Source organism: Mauremys reevesii, linkage group 2 (genome assembly GCF_016161935.1).
Source record: "Mauremys reevesii isolate NIE-2019 linkage group 2, ASM1616193v1, whole genome shotgun sequence".
Classification (NCBI taxonomy): Eukaryota; Metazoa; Chordata; order Testudines; family Geoemydidae; genus Mauremys; species Mauremys reevesii.
In genome coordinates, this window is record NC_052624.1 from 149,299,922 (window position 1) to 149,317,984 (window position 18,063).

Consider the following 18,063-nt stretch of genomic DNA (forward strand, 5'->3'; position numbering starts at 1 on the left):
GAGGAAATGTTTATATTTAATTACCTTTTTAAACATAGAAAATTCAGTTGGAAGGCTTTACTTATGCTGCTAATAACACTGCATCTTAGTAAAATTGAGTTTTTAAAAGCACAGATTAGGGAGAGAAATGCAAGTGCTAAATGGGGCATAAACAGGGAAGGTAGTCTTATGAAAAGTCAATGGGCCTAATCACATCCATAAGCGGTGTGCAAGCTCAAGAGCCCAGTCAGTTTCAGGTTATTACTGTTGCAAAGATTGAAAGCTAATGGTTGATGAACAGGTGTAAGTGGGGAAAAAAATCAAAGGACAAATGAAGTATTTCCATAAAGCTTTAATTTTACAAACTACATAGCCCTGAATTAAAAACATTATCAATTTTTTAAAACAAAATCAAATGTGAGTCTCCCCCCCCCAAATTAACAGTACTTCATTAGGTACCTTGAATTTCTGTTGAAATTAGACAGGAGGTAGAGTTACAAGTAAAAAACTATAAATTTATGCTGAGTATTGAATATCCCTCTTTAAACTACTTGTAGGACTTAAGCTCACTAATTAGTTAAAGCAGCCTGATTTTTAAAAAAAAAACTGTCCACTGACAACCATGTATTTCTGCAAACATTTCATAACCTCTCTGGAGCTCTGGTATTTAAAGCAAATAAGATTTAGTTAAGACGTGTTAGATTTACTGTGCTTGATCAGTCTGTGAAAGCTGTAAAGCTATCGAGAATTAAAACATTTCAATTAGCCTCACTTGTAAAAATATGGCCCTAGTGCCCTATGTCCTACAAGCAACAGAATTTACACAAGGTGCGCAATCAAAAGAAACAAAATCCCAAAATTATTCGGATCTCCCTTTTTACTGGATAGCTAGCATGTCTTTGTGATTTTATTGACTGCTGACTTTCATAAAGTTTCTGGTGTCTCTCAACCACTTTGACTAGTTAAGATTCTGTTGCATTAATGTGTTTATCATCAGCATGTGTAGCATTCATACCATCTCCCATGCTCCTACTGTAGCCCACTATAAAAAATGTTATTTCTCTCTCCTCTTAAATACCCGCTGTATTCACTCACTTCAAAAGCATGCTTTAAAATAAATTACAGTACTGTTAATACATGCCAGGTCAGACAAGTACTCTGTACGGAGATTGTCAAAAAACGGGTAAGATTCCAATGTATGAATAACCAAACTTTCAAAAATACAATTGCAGTTCCTTCTGATCCCATGACTTATGGCCTTTTTCAAAGCTGTATATTAACTTCAGCTGGGAAGAAGCCACATTCACTGTTTTCCAAATTATATTCAGGTTCTCTACTATAGAACCTAACACTAGAACATAAGAACAACCATACTGGGTCAGACCAAAGGTCCATCCAGCCCAGTATCCTGTCTACCGACAAGTATCAGAGGGGTAGCCATGTTAGTCTGGTTCTGTAAAAGCAGCAAAGAATCCTGTGGCACCTTATAGACTAACACGTTTTGCAGCATGAGCTTTCGTGGGTGAATACCCACTTAGTCGGATGCAAGTAGTGGAAATTTCCAGGGGTAGGTATATATAAGCAAGCTAGAGATAACGAGGTTAGATCAATCAGGGACGATGAGGCCCTATTCTAGCAGTTGAGGTGTGAAAACCAAGGGAGGAGAAACTGGTTCTGTAGCTGGCAAGCCATTCAGTCTTTGTTTAATCCTGAGCTGATGGTGTCAAATTTGCAGATGAACTGAAGTTTAGCAGTTTCTCTTTGAAGTCTGGTCCTGAAGTTTTTTTGCTGCAGGATGGCTACCTTAAGATCTGCTATTGTGTGGCCAGGGAGGTTGAAGTGTTCTCCTACAGGTTTTTGTATATTGCCATTCCTAATATCTGATTTGTGTCCATTTATCCTTTTCCTTAGAGACTGTCCAGTTTGGCCGATGTACATAGCAGAGGGGCATTGTTGGCATATGATGGCATATATTACATTGGTGGACGTGCAGGTGAATGAACCAGTGATGGTGTGGCTGATCTGGTTAGGTCCTGTGATGGTGTCGCTGGTGTAGATATGTGGGCAGAGTTAGCATCATGGTTTGTTGCATAGATTGGTTCCTGAGCTAGAGTTACTATGGTGCGGTGTGCAGTTACTGGTGAGAATATGCTTCAGGTTGGCAGGTTGTCTGTGGGCGAGGACTGGCCTGCCACCCAAGGCCTGTGAAAGTGTGGGATCATTGTCCAGGATGGGTTGTAGATCCCTGATGATGCGTTGGAGGGGTTTTAGCTGGGGACTGTATGTGATGGCCAGTGGAGTCCTGTTGGTTTCTTTCTTGGGTTTGTCTTGCAGTAGGAGGCTTCTGGGTACACGTCTGGCTCTGTTGATCTGTTTCCTTATTTCCTCGTGCGGGTACTGTAGTTTTGAGAATGCTTGGTGGAGATTTTCTAGGTGTTGGTCTTCTGGTACAGAAAACCTCTTTAAAACCAATTTAAAATTATTTTCCTTAAAAGAAGCAAAGTCAAATCTAGTAAAAAGGCTTCCCAAACCTTTTCAGATGGTAGGGCATTGCCTCTTTCTACTCGCATAAGACCCCTGTGGCAACAAAAGCAATTGCTTAAAATGGAAAGCTGACACTATGTTAGGAAACCATGGAATTAATTTGTACTGGACTTAAAGGTTAGCAGTTGGAAATGAAGTGAGCCAATAACATGGGACCAGCTCTTACAGGCTAGTTTCAGAATTTGATTTTATCAATTTTTAAAATTAAATATATATGTTACACCTGGCTCCATATCCCCCTGCCTTTTTCCTATATTTAAGAGTTTCTGTCACACCACAGGAGCCACTAAGGCCTTTTCCTGCAAATATTTAACCACATGCTTTCCTGTCAACAAGATCGGGGCCTAGGTGATTACACATAAACAGGTCCTGATTCAGGAACATATCCCTATTCAGGACTGCACTTAAGCACATGCTTAACTTTAAATACTTGCTTAAGTGCTTATCTTGAATAGGGATGGGCTTTAGTACATGCTTAAGTGCTTTCCTGAGCTGGGGTCAGAATACATAGGGGAAGGAGAAATTTAAAAATCCTACACCTCTCTGGAATTTTTCCATCTTCATTATTGTGATAGGTAACACTTGTGACTACTGTATCAGGTTAGAGGGGAAAATATTGCCATATATTCATTTTTAACAGTAAGGGGGGCCAGAAAGATGTAGCATTTGATCAATACCATGATCAATTTCCTCTGGCCGTCACTGGGCAATCTAGACTCATCAGCCGTGGGGATTTGTCGCTCATACCTGGGTAAAACTCACAGCTCTGTTTTGAGTTTCTCATGTAAATCCTCCTGGTCAATCATGTCCACGTTTCCATACCAGCGATGATAAGAAAGGAGGGCTGCATTTTTGGCGGCAACTGCGCTCATTTCCATGGCACTTGCCGCCCATTCTATGCCATTAAGGTAGTATATTCTATCGTGCAGGATTATAGGTGGGCATTTGTTTGGGAGACTGTAGTGCGGGTAAGCCAGCCACTTCTTCTCTTTCACAGAGTCATAGGATGAGAAAAGTAAATTCATCTGCTCCTTGGTGAGAGGTTCTTTCGAGAACACTTTCCAAATGGCAGGGCCCATGGGTTGCTTCACTTCCTCGTGTGTGTTTTGGACAGGAGACACAACACCTATACTGTTGATAAATAGCTTGGGATCTTCTGTTGTGAAAATGTTGGCTAAATGAAAGCGGGATGGGTCCTTGTAGCCGAAGAAGGATGGGTTTATGCGCCCATGAACAAAAGTTGCCACAGTCTGATGGTAATGGTCTGAGAACTGTGCAAGGGGCGGGTTAAAGTTCTGGAAGGTGGTGATGGACATTTTACGATTCAGGGGTGTAGCAATGAGAACTATATCGTACATGTCTGTAGCTGACCCTGATGCAGAGTTGTAGCTCACTTCATACAGCTTAACTGTACCTCCTGGAAAAAAAATATTTAAGAAAACACAGACTCCTCCTGGCAACAGGACATGAGTATTTTTTTGGGTTAATGCTTTTGTAAACTAGATTTTTTTGTGGGGGTGGGAGGTAAGAGAGCGGGGGGGATTTTCCCTTATTAGACTAAGAACTTTTGCATCACATATTGCACACCGGATCCTTTATTGACATAATTTAGAACAAGTCTTTCAGACTAGTGATTTTTGGGTGCTCAATTTGACTCCTCATAAGGGGCCTAAAAATCGGACGGAACCTATTATGTATGTAGTGACCTGAATACCAGGGCTCTTGAGATAGGCATCCAAATGTTTTAGCATAAGCCGATTTCTAGCTTTAAAGCCTCTTCCTCTTAAGACCAAAGAAAGCGAGTGCACCTCACCTGTGCGTTTGGGCCGTGTTCTCTCCTCTATAGAGATAACCGTGCCAGAGATAAGTTGTGCTTTAGAAGCATAAAGAAGGCCAGTGCAGACAAGTTTGTTGCCACCTTTTACTGACCAAAGTCCAGAGTCAGCACCTGCCATAGACACCGCACCTGCCAGGGAAGAGAATGAAATTCCAAACACACTGTTCTAACATCCCATTCACTGAATTAAGCAGGGGACTGATCTTCACTCAGGGCTGGAATAGTAAAATGGAGCTAAGAAAACTATAGGTCGCTAGGAAAGTGACACACAACGCTTGCTAAAAATAATGGTACCAAACAGCTACTGAACAATTTGCTTTCCTATCGGAATATCACAGTGAGAGACGATACTGTTGAGCAACAAAAGTAATCCCCCTTTCCTTAAGGCTGAATGCATCGCCTTCAAAGCCTACCCAGGACTAGAGAGCAAGAATCCTAAGAATGAAGCCAGAGTTTTCACTATAGCACAACAGAGGTGTCAACACCCAGCCCTTTAATGACAGCTTCATCTGCCAGTAGAAACAGAACTATGTAAGTATGGAAGACAATTAAACACACACCTACAAACCCATTAATGTTGACACCTTGGCCATAATTGACTCTCATGATTGGAGTAACGACCTCATAGATAAACTTCTGGGAGAAGCCAGCCTTCTGCAAAGTCTCATCAATGGTCCGATTCAGCATTTGGATAAAGTCATTCCCTCCAAGCGCATGAAACAAGCCCTCCATGCTGCTGAAGGAGTAGTCATGAGACTGATAGCGGTAGATTCTTTATCCAAAAGGAGAAATAAATTATTAAATCAATAAAAGACTAATTTAGACTATACAGATTAGCACAGAACAATTAATTTGCTGTCACTGACTTACTGTAAATGAAAAACATTTACAGAAATAGCAAAATTTCTGAGTGCATTTCCAGTTCTTCGTTTTACTCTGCAAAGACCAGTATGCGGAGGGGGTCTGACCATTTTAGATTCTGTCTTCTGTCCCACTGCCCCCTCCTGACAACTGAGATCAGCTGTAGTGTTCGTGCTGATAGTCCTTGGAGGGGCGTTCTTGGGAACTGGAGACAAGGGATTCTCAATGGGACCATCAGAATCTCTTAACCTTCAGAAACAAGGGACAAGGCTCATCTTGCCAGCCAAACCATTGCCTAACACATCTAAAACAAAGCCCTTTTGGGTCTTTTCACAAGTTTCCTGACTTCTTTCCAGGTGGGTGGGTACTTTTGCTCACTGCAGGCAGTTATAAATTAACGTCTGTTTCTGTGTTTTATGCACCCAAATGCCAGTGTGATGGACACACCACGTTAGGGCAAACTGTACTGATGACTCCTTTCGCTCAAAATTATATTGTCCGGTTTACATTGTACAATGTACAAGTGGTGATTGCTGTATTTGTGCTTACTACTACAAAGCAGCACTGTTTAAACGGTAATCCTGTTTTAATTAGAACAGTTTACAAAGTAAAAGGGCAGGCAACAAAAACTACTCATAGAGATCACCCCACTGCTATGAGGAATGAATCCTGGGTTGCCCTAGCTATATTGCGACATACGCTCGTAGGAAAAAAGACCCAAGAAGATCACAGAAGAGAAACAGAAATAGGGTCAAGAAAAAAAAAACCCTCAACTGCCACTTCTTTATTAAATGTTTCCACAGCATTCATCATCATAGATAGTACCTCCCAGTTTTTAATCACTCCAGCAGGAGAATTAATTTAGTTCAGGCTTTACATCGTTACCTCATAAACTTGTCCAAGATATCTTCCACCCACATGTTCATTCGCAGAGGATTGAATCCATAATGCCAGAGAAGTTTCAGAATATTGATAATGTACCAGCTACTCTCCTCAAACACAAATTCTTCTCCATTGTAAATGCCCAGAAGGCCATGTCGGTTCTCAGGAACAGAAAGTCCTGCAAAGGAAAGAAATATCTGCCATAAGCTAACAGGCTCTGCTGGCATAATTTAAAAAGGAACAGGTCTATCTATTGCACTGTACTGCTTCAGGAAGCATAAAAGACGCATCATTATAAGCAGTGACAAGTGCGATAATTTTGACTTACCAGTTCAAACTGTCTAGATTTTTATTATTTCCTTTTAAAAACCTTAGCAGCAAAGCTGGCTCTGAAAAATGTGAGTGGCGCCCCAAGAGTGCAGGAGTTCTAAATGACTTCCTCTAAGATTATACCAGGATTATTTCAACTCAAGTAAACAATAATGTAATGAGCAGGATAGTGTGTATGTTCAGTATTGCCCTTGAGTGGAGAGAATCAAAGCTATTCAAACAGACCCTGAGCTGCTAACAGAGATTTCCTTTCAGCTCAAGTACTATGAACCTGGGCTTTGAATCAAGAAGCTCTGAGTTGTAGTCTCTGTCTAGCTTTAAAATTCAGAGTGGCTCTGGTATACAGTATAGCAATAACCAGGAAGTTCATGGATTTGTTACAATATATCTTAGATATTTTGCTGTGGTCATCCCATTTAGTCAAGAGCACCTAAACACTTAGAAGGAACAGAGGGATTGTAGTGGGGAGGTTACCCGCTCCTGCCCTTCGGGGCTTAAAACAGCGCAGGAGAGGGCTGGGGCAAGAAGCCTGGGCTGATTGGGGAAGGGAGGCTCAGCTGTGGCCAAGCCCCAGTCAGGCCCAGCTGGCCCCTATAGGAGGCAGTAAACCAGGAGCCCACTCAGTCTCTCTCTGTCTGTAGAGGGAGAAGGGCTTGGCTGCTGCAGGATTAGCGGGAACCTAGATTTGGAGCAGGGCTGGGAGCTCTGGCCTGGAAAGCCCCAGGCTGTAGGTCTATAAGGTACTGGGTTGCAGGGGACAGCCCATGGGCAGGCTGAGGCAGCAGATCCAGAACCCCCTTTGCCTATGATGAGTGGCGTACACTGTAGTTTGCCCCAGTGAGCGGGGGCTAGATGGGGACTGGCAGTAGCCTAACCCTGAAGTATAGTCGGGGGGGTCCCCTGGGGGGGGGAGACCCTGAGACTGAGGGGGTTCTACAAGGGAGGGGCAGAAACCCAGTAAAGGGGTACTGAGTCCTGGGAGGGACCCAGGGGCCAGAGTGAAGTAAGGTGCATTACTGTCCTGCAGAGGGCACTCCTGGCTGGAAAATGAGCTAATTCCCGAGGATGACCAGCAGGAGGCGCTGCAGGGGTGAGTCCGCACCCTCACAGGGATATTGTAAAAAAGCCTAGAAACAAAAATCAAGCGGCCCAACCCTCTAAAGTAACATCATATGAGTAATATACATTATTTGTTTTGTTTATAACAATAACCAAACTGACTCTAAGTTTTGTTATTTGGACAGATGTAATGGAATACACCCCTGGGTTCACATTATACACACTATTGTAATAATCTTTGTACAAGATATACCTTGTGAGGTATCATTTGAAAACTCTTTACTTGCAGATCAGTAATGTCATGGTAAAATGTGTGCAACAACGTAACCTCTCAAGGTCCCTTCAGGTCCTATGATTCTATCTAGTCCTGTTCCCTGAACTTCCTGCATAAAGTTATACGTTTCCCCTGTCTGATGTTAAAAATACATGTTTAGACTCATGTAGCACAAACTGGTCAAAGGGACCTGTCTTAACAAAGGAGTGTATGCTTGTCCTAATTTGCATTTAAGCAGTAAACAGACTCATCAAGGAGAAGGGGAGAAACGAGAAAATAAAGAAAGCTCCCATAAATGAAAAAGACCAGCAGAGACCATCCTTCCACCCACTTTGTCTCCTGGTTCTCAGCTGAATGTTTTCAAGAGGGGGCTGAAACTATAAAAAGCAAACACATCTTTGCCCACCTCATTCTCTGCACCTGAGACAAGAAAGGAACCAGCCTTTGGACTCTGTGGGAGGAGTCCTGACCCAAAGAGTTTGGTCAATAAAACTCTTGGAAGCATATGGTGAGAAACTTTGCTTGAATTCAATATTGTTTGTTAAATTAGGCACTTAGAAAGCATTTTATCTTAATTTTTCTTGAAACCTTTGTAACTTTTATGCCTCATTACTTGTACTCAAAATCTTTCTCTTGGTAGTTAATAATCTTGTTTTATTGTTTTTTTCCAGTGTGTTTAAGTTAGTGTCCAGGTAACTCTAAGATAATAGGCTAGTGTATACTATTCCCTTAAAGAAGTAACAGACTTAGTATATTTGAACTGTCCAGGATAGGACGGGACAGTACAAGACACATTTCTGAGGGGAAATCCAGGACTGGGAGTGTGTTGGGATCACCCTGCAGTATAACCAAAGCTGGTGAGATCCAGGGTGTGACTGGCAGGCTGCAATTACACAAACACATCTGGGAGTGACCTGCATGCTGGAAGGCTGTTTGTGAGTAGTCCGGGTTAGAGGTTACATCAGCAAGACACTGCAAGGCACTCCAGGTTAGAAGGAAGGGGTGACACACCCCTCCACTGGTCTGGATTGCACTCCAGTATGTCACAGAAGTCTGATGGATTGTCCTTTCATGTATACCAATGTAACACCATTGACTTAAATTGATGTTCCTCCTTATTTGCATTGGTGTGAGTGGAGAAATGAGCCCAGTAACTTCTGCTCCTTAGGAAAAACTCACATACCTAGCTCCTTGACGAAATGCTTCATATGTAGGTTAAGAGGATGGATGATGGACCCTCCTGCTTCATAGTCTTTACCTTCCACGTTTATAGTAGCCAAACGGCCCCCCACCGTTCCTTTCTCAAACACGTCAATCCGTACATCTTTCCCAAACTTCTGGCGTAGAAAATAGGCTGCTGAGGTGCCCCCAATACCAGCTCCGATAACAGCTGAAAATACATTTTAAAAGGAAGTTATTTTCCCCACTTTAGCTAATTTCCACGGCACGTCCCAAGTCTCTGAATTCAGGCAGCCCTCCTGCTAGTGTCAATTGTGGCTCTCTTCTTCCAGTGCTGTCTCTATTGTTGAGACTATAGAGACGGAGTTTTCATTTTGAGGGTAGAAATTTCAAAAGCGCCTATGTGATTTGGGCTCCTACATCTCTTCTGTGCTTTTGAAAATCCCACCCTAAATTCTTTAAAGCCACAACCCTTCAGCTGAACATTAATTTGAGAGAAGCAGGAACCCATTCCAAAGGCCTCATCTACACTATAGAATTAGTCAACTTAACTATGTCACTCAGAGGTGGGAAAAATCCACAGCCGTGAGTGGTGCAGTTACACCAACCTACCCCCAATGTAGCAAATTCTTCCATCGACCTATCTACTGCCTCTCTGGGAGGTGGATTACTTATACTGATGGGAGATCCCCTCCCATTGGCAGTAGTAGTGTCCACACTGAAGTGCTACAGTGGCACAGCTGTGCCTCTATAGCATTTCAAGTGTAGACAAGCCCAAAGATTGAGTTGCTCACATCCACGTGGTAACATGTATCATGTATGTAACGTAACTGGCTGTGTCATGTAGCTGGTTCAGCAAATGTTGGCAAATTTTGCTGCAAGGCAGGGGTTGCATAATCAATTAGTAATTTATATTTATCATTTATGGTAGCAAGATGAGGGACTTACAAGCACTTGATGGACTTGGGCAAGTTGCTTAGGCCCAGATCCACAAAGGTATTTAGGCTCCTAACTTCCTGGACCTTAGGCTCTCTGTGTTTCTCAAGGTATCCCCATACTATAGAGACTATATCTGTGTAGCTATGTCAGCATAGCTATGCCAATAGAGCCCCCCAGAATAGATACAGGCTCCACAAAGAAAAAGGGTTTTCCACTCAGTATAAGGCCATCTCCTCCCCGAATGAAGTTACCTCTGTCAACAGAAATCCCCTTCTGTTGACAGAGCTCCAGCTACACTGGAGCTATGTCAGCGTAACTACATTGGTCAGGGGTGTAGTTTTTTCACACCCCTGACGGAAGTATCGCTTTCCAGTGCAGACCAGGCCTCAGTTCTCTATCCGTACAACAGGACAGTGCTGTTCTCCCCATCTCACCAGAGCATGGTGAGGATAAATACAGTACAGACTGAAGCACTCAGATGGCAATAATGGGGGCCAGATAAGTTCAATACCTTAGATAAATGTGTATAAGCCTACCAAAATCCCAGCATAGACAGTGCTAGGTAGAGACTACCATCTCTTGGGGATGTGGACTGCGTAGCCTCATTTGCAAATGAATGAGAGAAAAAGAAAAAAAAAACACTCAGGCCTGGACTACACTAGGCTTTTATATCAGTATAACGATGTCTCTCAGGGGTGTGAAAAATCTACACCCCTTAGAAATGTAGCTATACCAACCTAATCCCAGTGTAGACAGCGTTACGTCGCTGAAAGAATTCTACTACCTCTCGGGGAGGTGGATTACCTGTGCTGACAGGAGAACCCCTCCCAGCAGCATAGGTAGTGTCGCAGTGCATGTGCAGCCACGTAGTTGCGCTGCTGTAGCATTTTAAGTGTAGACAAGCCCACAGATTATTCAGGAGACAACACATTGATATGTTGTAGGAGGTATTAGTATAAGGTGGATAGAAAAATGGTATTAGTATAAGTATAAAAACATGCAAAGTGAGTGTATTAGTATAAGGTGGATAGAAAGCTGGCTAGATCATCAGGCTCAATGGGTAGTGATCAACGGCTCCATGTCTAGTTCGCAGCCGGTTTCAAGCGGAGTGGCCCAAGGGTCGGTCCTGGGGCCGGGTTTGTTCAATATCTTCATTAACGATCTGGAGGATGGCATGGACTGCAACCTCAGCAAATTTGCAGATGACACTGAACTGGGAGGAGTAGTAGATATGCTGGAGGGTAGAGAGAGGATACAGAGGCACCTAGACAAATTAGAGGATTGGGCCAAAAGAAACCTGATGAGGTTCAACAAGGACAAGTGCAGAGTCCTGCACTTAGGATGGAAGAATCCCATGCACTGCTACAGACTAGGGACCGAGTGGCTAAGCAGTAGTTCTGCAGAAAAGGACCTAGGGGTTACAGTGGACGAGAAGCTGGATATGAGTCAACAGCGTGCCCTTGTTGTCAAGAAAGCTAACGGCATTTTGGACTGTATAAGTAGGAGCATTGCCAGGGATGTGAACATTCCCCTCTATTGGGCACTGGTGAGGCCTCAGCTGGAGTACTGTGTCCAGTTTTGGGCCCCACACTACAAGAAGACTGTGGAAAAACTGGAAAGAGTCCAGCAGAAGGTAACAAAAATGATTAGGGGCTGAAGCACATGATTTATGAGGAGAGGCTGAGGGAACTGGGCTTATTTAGTCTGAAGAAGAGAAAAAGAGGGGGGATTTGATAGCTGCTTTCAACTATCTGAAAGGCAGTTCCAAAGAGGATGGATCCAGACCAGAGGTAGGCAAACTACAGCCTGTGGGCCACATCAGGCCCGCGGGACCCTCCTGCCCAGCCCCTGAGCTCCTGGCTCGGGAGGCTAGCCCCCGGCCCCTTCCCTGCTATTCCCCCTCGCCCTCAGCCTCAGCACACTGTGCCGCCGGCACAATGCTCTGTGTGGTGGGGCTCTTGCAGAGCCGCAGCCGGACCCAGTGCTTTGTGCTGCATGGTGGCGTGGCTGGCGCCAGCTGGGCGGCACGTCTGCCTCTCCCGGTGCTCTGGGCGGCGTGGCTGTAGCCAGCCTGTAAGGGGACAGAGGGCAGAGGAGTTTGGGGTGGTGGTCAGGAGGCGGATAGGGGCGGGGTGGGGAACAGGGGGTTGAATGTGGGCAGGGGTCCCCACGGAGCAGTCAGGAAGGAGGGGGAGTTGAATGGGGTGGTGGGGGGCAGTCAGGGTGAATGGGGGGGTGAATGGGGACAGAGGTTCCGGGTGGGGGCAGTCAGGAATGAGAGGAAGGATTGGATGGGGCAGTCAGGGAACAGGGAAGGGTGGATGGGGCAGGCGTCCCAGGGGGGCCATCAGGGAACAGGGTGGGTTGGATGGGGCAGGAGTCCCAGGGGGGCTGTCAGGGGGCGAGAAACGGGGATCGGATAGTGGACAGCCTCCCCTCACGGGCCCTCCATACAATTTCAGAAACCTGATGTGGCCCTCAGGCCAAAAAGTTTGCCCGCCCCTAATCTAGACTGTTCTCAGTGGTACCAGATGACAGAACAAGGAGCAATGGTCTCAAGTTGCAGTGGGGGAGGCTTTAGGTTGGATATTAGGAAACACTATTTCACTAGTAGGGTGGTGAAGAACTGGAATGGGTTACCTAGGGAGGTGGTGGAATCTCCTTCCTTAAAGGTTTTTAAGGTCAGGCTTGACAAAGCCCTGTCTGGGATGATGGGGATTGGTCCTGCTTTGAGCAAGGGGTTGCACTAGATGACCTCCTGAGGTCCCTTCCAACCCTCATATTCTATGAATACACACTCAGCTGTTCTCAGGTCACTCTCTAAGTGCTGGTCTATGCTAGAAAGTTAGGTCAATCTAGCTACATCCTTCAGCAGTGTGAAAAATTCTCATCCCGAGAGATGTAATTAAGCCTACCTAAATCCCACCATAGACAGTGCTAGGTAGAGACTACCACCTCTTGGGGATGTGGATTAACTACAGTGACAGGAGAACCCCTTCCGTTACTGTAGTGAGTGTCACCAAAGAAGCACTGCAGCTGTGCCACTGTAATGTTTTAAGTGTCAACAGTGTCTGCAACAGGCCATACCACCAATACTGGTTTATTCAACTCAGTCAGCTAGGCTCCATAATTACATCTTGGGCCTGCACTGTCTTGCTCCTTCGGCAGTAGTCATCTGCACCAGCATAAAAACATGCAAAGTGAGTGTAAAATGCTACCACACCAGAAGGGTAGTATCTTCCAACACCTTGCACTGGGGCAAATGACTGCACAAAGTGCAAGGCACCAGAGACACAAGACTCGTTTCTTCAAAGTTTGTGTGTTTGGTGGGAAACTATTGAGAACATAGACTCCAAAGGGCAAAGAAAGTAATAAACAACTATGAATCCAGGAAATATTTTAAAGCTCAGTAACAGAGTCTCACAAATTTCAAAACTAGACATCTAGTCAATATAATGGGTTTCACTTAGGTTTTTGTTACAGACGGAACTACGCCAAACACGGAAATTCAAGGGTCTATGAACAATGGAGAGTTTCCTGAACTTTGTGGTTACTTATAGGATTTTTGTGAGCTGAAACAAAACCATGGCTCCAAACTATCCCAAACATCAGGCATGTCTCCAATAATAATTAATCTATATTTTTTAACATCTTACAATTATTTAGAAATGGAAATGGTCTGTTTTGTTTACTGTTGGGTTTGCTTTTAAAAAAATATGTCGTGCAGGGGATTAAGTAAGGAACAAGTATCTGGCACTGCTATTTCCATATGCAAGTGCAGTCCATAAAGGGGAGTTGTGAGCAGGAGGGAGAGAACAAGATTAAGGGCCATTATCTACTTCTTATAGAGTGCCACTGCCAGCTTTGAGTGGCCTAGGGGGCAGATGGGCCCTAGATAAAGCATTAAGTGAGGAGTGACTGCACTGACCCACTGCTCTGCTTTTTCCCATCCTGAGCCAGTTACTCCAGGTCCACCTCCTGCCCTCTCACCCCAGATATCCGAGTCACCCCCCTTCCCCTCTCCCTGGCAGCTTGTCCCCAGACTCTTTATGCTTGCTCCCCTCCCCCAGTAACTGTGCCTTAGACCCATCTCTCCACCCCTCTCACCAGCAACTGTGCCACAGAACCAGTGCAGTCACCCAAACCCAGAGACTGACTTGCCTGTCCCCACAGCCTCCCTAAAGTCCCCTCCCCGAGCCCCCCACCCCAGATCCCCCCTCTCCCCAGCAACGGAGACCCAGCCTCCCCGAGCCCCCCACCCCAGATCCCCTCCCCCCAACCTCCTCGAATCCCCTCCCCCATAACCCCCCACCCCTCTCCCCCGCAGCTAGGCCCCAGCCTCCTGAACCCCTACCCCAGCCCCCGTCCCCAGCCTCCCCGAACCCCCCACTCCAGAGCCCCTGCCAGGGCTGCCCAGAGGATTCCAGGGGCCTGGGGTCTTCGGCAGCGGGGGGCCCTTCCGCTCCGGGACCCGCCGCCCAAGTGCTGCGGGGACCCCCTGCCGCCGAATTACCGCCGAAGCGGGACCCGCCGCCGAAGTTCAGCTCGGTCTTCGGCGGTAATTCGGTGTCGGGGGGCCCCCACCACGGGTCTTCGGGGCACTTCGGCGGCGGGTCCCAGAACGGAAGGGCCCCCCGCCGCCGAATTACCGCCGAAGACCGGGCTGAACTTCGGCGGCGGGTCCCGCTTCGGCGGTAATTCGCGAAGACGGGGAGCAGAAGAAGCTCCTGGGCCCGGGCCCCGCAAGAGTTTTCCGGCCCCTCCGGAGCGAGTGAAGGACCCCGCTCCAGGGGCCCCAAAAAACTCTCGTGGGGGCCCCTGTGGGGCCTGGGGCAAATTGTCCCACTTGCCCCCCGGGCGGCCCTGGCCCCTGCCCCGCAGCTGGGCCCCAGACCTCTCTCCGTCCCCGCCCCCCCAGTACCTATCTTGCCGGGCGGGTAGCGCAGCTCACTGGCCCCCGGCGCCCCCCGCCAGAGGGAGGCCAGGAGCAGGAGCAGGGGCGCCGGCAGCAGGGCCCGCATGCTCGCCCCGGGCAGTGTAACGACCAAAACAGCTGTCGCTCCGGATTCGCTACTTTGGCTGCACTGAGCATGCGCGCCCGAACTGAGCATGCCCAGTAACCTTCGCTGTCGCCGCTGCCCTCTCTCTGCCCTCACTGCTACTCACGATGTGCTGCCTGCTCTTTGGGGGCCTTTAAAAGGCTCAAGGGGGCAAATCGCAGCGGGGGGGGCGGGGGCTGCCAGGGTCTGAGCGGGGGGAAGAAATTTACTGGCCGGGGGCGGGGGGGTCAAGCTGCTGTAGGTAGCGGCAGGAGAGGGGCTGCCGGGGGAAAATCGGGGTGGCAGCCAGGGGTAAGCGGGGAGGGAGACGCTGCCAGACCCCGTGCGGGACAAAACCCCGTTTAGGGAGGCGGTGGGGAACAGGGGCCCCTCGGGAGGAGCCACCTGCTGGGCTCGCAGATCTGGGGGTGTCGGGGTTGTGGGGCACAGGCTGTTTTCAGTTCTGCTGCCTGTCAGCCCCGGAGCAGGGGGCGGGTTCCTGGGGCTGGGTCTTAAAGGCACAGGCCGCCCAATTCCTAGACTGTCAAAGCTTAGACACTGCAGCGCCTCTCTATCCTATACAAGTGCTGCGAGGCTGTTACTGCTCCAGCCAGGAGACTGAATGCGGGGAATGTGGGGAAGTCAGAGAACTAAAGGTCGGCGGCAAGGTCGGTGTGGTGTGGCCCGGGTGTTGCCTGATGTCCAAATTAACAGCACGTTAGATTCTAGTCAGATTCTCAACCTGGGAAGTTTTCACACGCTTAGGCTTTTTACCCCCTCCATAAAGACTAGAACCAGGCGGGCTGAGAATCCCTTGGTTGTCAGGCAGACAGGGTTCCATTCTTTTGTTCGTGCGCTCATTCCTGGGATAGGGGTAGCCGAACTAGAGAGAGCAAATGTGAATATTTCTGCAGAGCTTGAGAAAGCAGCCAATGCGTCAATAGATGCATTCCAGAAACTGCAACGGGAGATTGATGAAGTAGCAGAAGTGGCTTTGCAAAATAGACGTGTGTTAGATGCTATGAATGCTGAAATGGGGGGTGGCTTGTGCTCGCATTGGGAAAAATGTTGTTTTTATGTTAATCACTCTGGCTTAATTGAAAAGGATTTACAAGCTATTAAGAATGCTGCTGTTGTATTTCATGCTGTATCTCTTGATCACACCTTTAGTTTTGAGGACCTCCTCCTAGACCTTGGGACTTGGTTCACTGGCCTTTTCCAGTGACCAAGTGGCTTACAGTAATGGCATATATCATCTGCTTCAGGCTCTTCCGGGTCGCGGTGGGAAGAGCTGGCGGGGCTCCCCCTCCCTCCCACAAACTCTGCCTCTCACATTTTGACTATGTAAAAGTGTCTTCTATCATTTTCTATGTCTATATGAAATCAGTGCAGCTCCTTTCTCTTATACAACGTGCTGATTTGGTAACTCCCTCCCAGAGCCCACATGTCTGTACCCCCTCCTGTAACCAAATCCCCTGCCCCAGGTCAGAGCCTGCACCCGTCACTCAAACTCCCCATAGCCTGCAACTCTCCAGCACCCCCAACTCCATCCCAGAGCCTGCACCCCAAACAGGGCCGGATTAACCTTTTGTGGGCCCGGTGCTAAACATATTTGTGGGTCCCCATGGGGGAAATGGGGACATGAGGCAGGGGGGCAGAGTCCTCAGAGCGAGGGGCGGGTTGGCTGGGGGCAATGGGAGATGAGTCATGGCACAGCAGGGACAGCCCCACTCCACCCAGCCCAGTACAAGGGCACTGTTTACAAACCAGGAGCTGCCAGACCCACGCTGTCCAGCCCAGCCCTGCACTGCCATTGTGCTTCTTCCCCTTGGGGGTGGGCCCATGCTTCACCATACTACCCCCTGCCCAGCACCCCTCTGGCTCCCTACGCCCAGTGCCACACCACCCAGGATCCTCCCCTGACCAGTGCCCCCCAGCCCCCCCCCCCCAGCCCCCACAAGCCCCACCCACAGCCACCCACCCCCACCCCCCCCCCCCCCAGATCCCCCTGTCCCTCCCCCCCCCACACCACCACAACTGTGTGCCTGCTGCCCCCCCCCACCCCCAGCGCCCACACACACACACACACACACACACACACACACACACAGATCTGATGGGAGGTGACTATGTCTGCCAGGCTGAGATGGCAGCGCAGCAGAGCTGGTCCTGGGGGCAGGATACTCTGGCCTCTTGGGGGTGGTGGAAGCAGCCAGGTGGCTGAGACTGGCCCAGCCTCTGCACCAGTCCCAGGTGGCTCTTCCCCCAGGAAGGCAGGTGGGGCCACACAGGTCCCAGGCAGTGGAGACAGCTCAGAGCTGGAGCAGTGCTGGGGAGTGGGGCAGATCCCTGAGACGTGACTCCCGAGATCCTACCAGCCCACCCACATCCATTGGCCCTGTGGCCAGCAGCCTTGCAGAGCACACACCTCTCTCTCTCCCTGCTTTCCTATCACCAGTTATGTTACTACAGGAATGAAATCGAGACATCCCGTAAAACAGCTAGTTCCACATTGTTCTTCAAACCTCAGATCATTGAAATGCAGCTTTGCATTTGAGATACTATATGACTGTAGTACCTTTTGCACTGCCTGCATCTACACTGACATCAGGAGAGGAGAAGAGGACAAGACTGTCCCTAGCATATATGATTTTAAAGAAAGGTGAGACACACCCACCCACTATCAATACAACAAGAAGGGAGAACGGTAGCTGGTGCCAAGAGAGAAGATGCAATGAAACCCTTCTGTACCCACAACAGATGTCTGAAAAGCATCAGTCACTCTGCAGATCAAAGAAAGAAAGAGCAGCCAGTTTCAGACAGATAGGGTCCTTCTGACCTATATAGGGGAAGTGCACTTCCGTATAGCAGTTTCCCAACATAGTTTTCTTATGGATTTATCTATTAAGCAAAAATTAAGATTAGGAGTCTGATTTAAATTATGTACATTTTCAGTGTTAGTTAAGTATGAAACTATTGCAGCTACTTTTATTTTACTCCTGCCTTCATAAAAAGCTACAGAGTTATAACAGATAATTACAAAGACTAACGTACATGCTTTAATATAATTAGGACCGGGCAACCCAAGATGAAAACTACACCGTGGAAGAGTCCTACAACCAGGTATTTGAGGCCAATCC

The 18,063-nt window shown here is 47.6% G+C and overlaps 1 protein-coding gene across 3 annotated transcripts; it reads right to left on the minus strand.

Moving 5' to 3' along the window:
* Positions 1 to 2,371: 2,371 nt before the first annotated feature.
* On the minus strand, positions 2,372 to 14,982 carry PCYOX1 (prenylcysteine oxidase 1). Of its 3 annotated transcripts, XM_039527995.1 has the most exons (8): positions 14,806 to 14,982; positions 8,950 to 9,156; positions 6,107 to 6,281; positions 4,921 to 5,132; positions 4,337 to 4,489; positions 3,271 to 3,940; positions 2,534 to 2,539; positions 2,372 to 2,420 (listed from the first exon to the last, which is right to left on the minus strand). In XM_039527995.1, exons 1-6 carry the CDS (start codon positions 14,903 to 14,905, stop codon positions 3,282 to 3,284), a joined length of 1,506 nt encoding a protein of 501 aa, XP_039383929.1. In that variant the 5' UTR covers positions 14,906 to 14,982; the 3' UTR covers positions 2,372 to 2,420; positions 2,534 to 2,539; positions 3,271 to 3,281. The 3 variants fall into 3 exon arrangements, with proteins under 3 accessions (XP_039383929.1, XP_039383928.1, XP_039383930.1); XM_039527996.1 differs by lacking the exon at positions 2,534 to 2,539 and having other exon boundaries at positions 2,401 to 2,439; XM_039527994.1 differs by having other exon boundaries at positions 2,385 to 3,940.
* Positions 14,983 to 18,063: the final 3,081 nt, after the last annotated feature.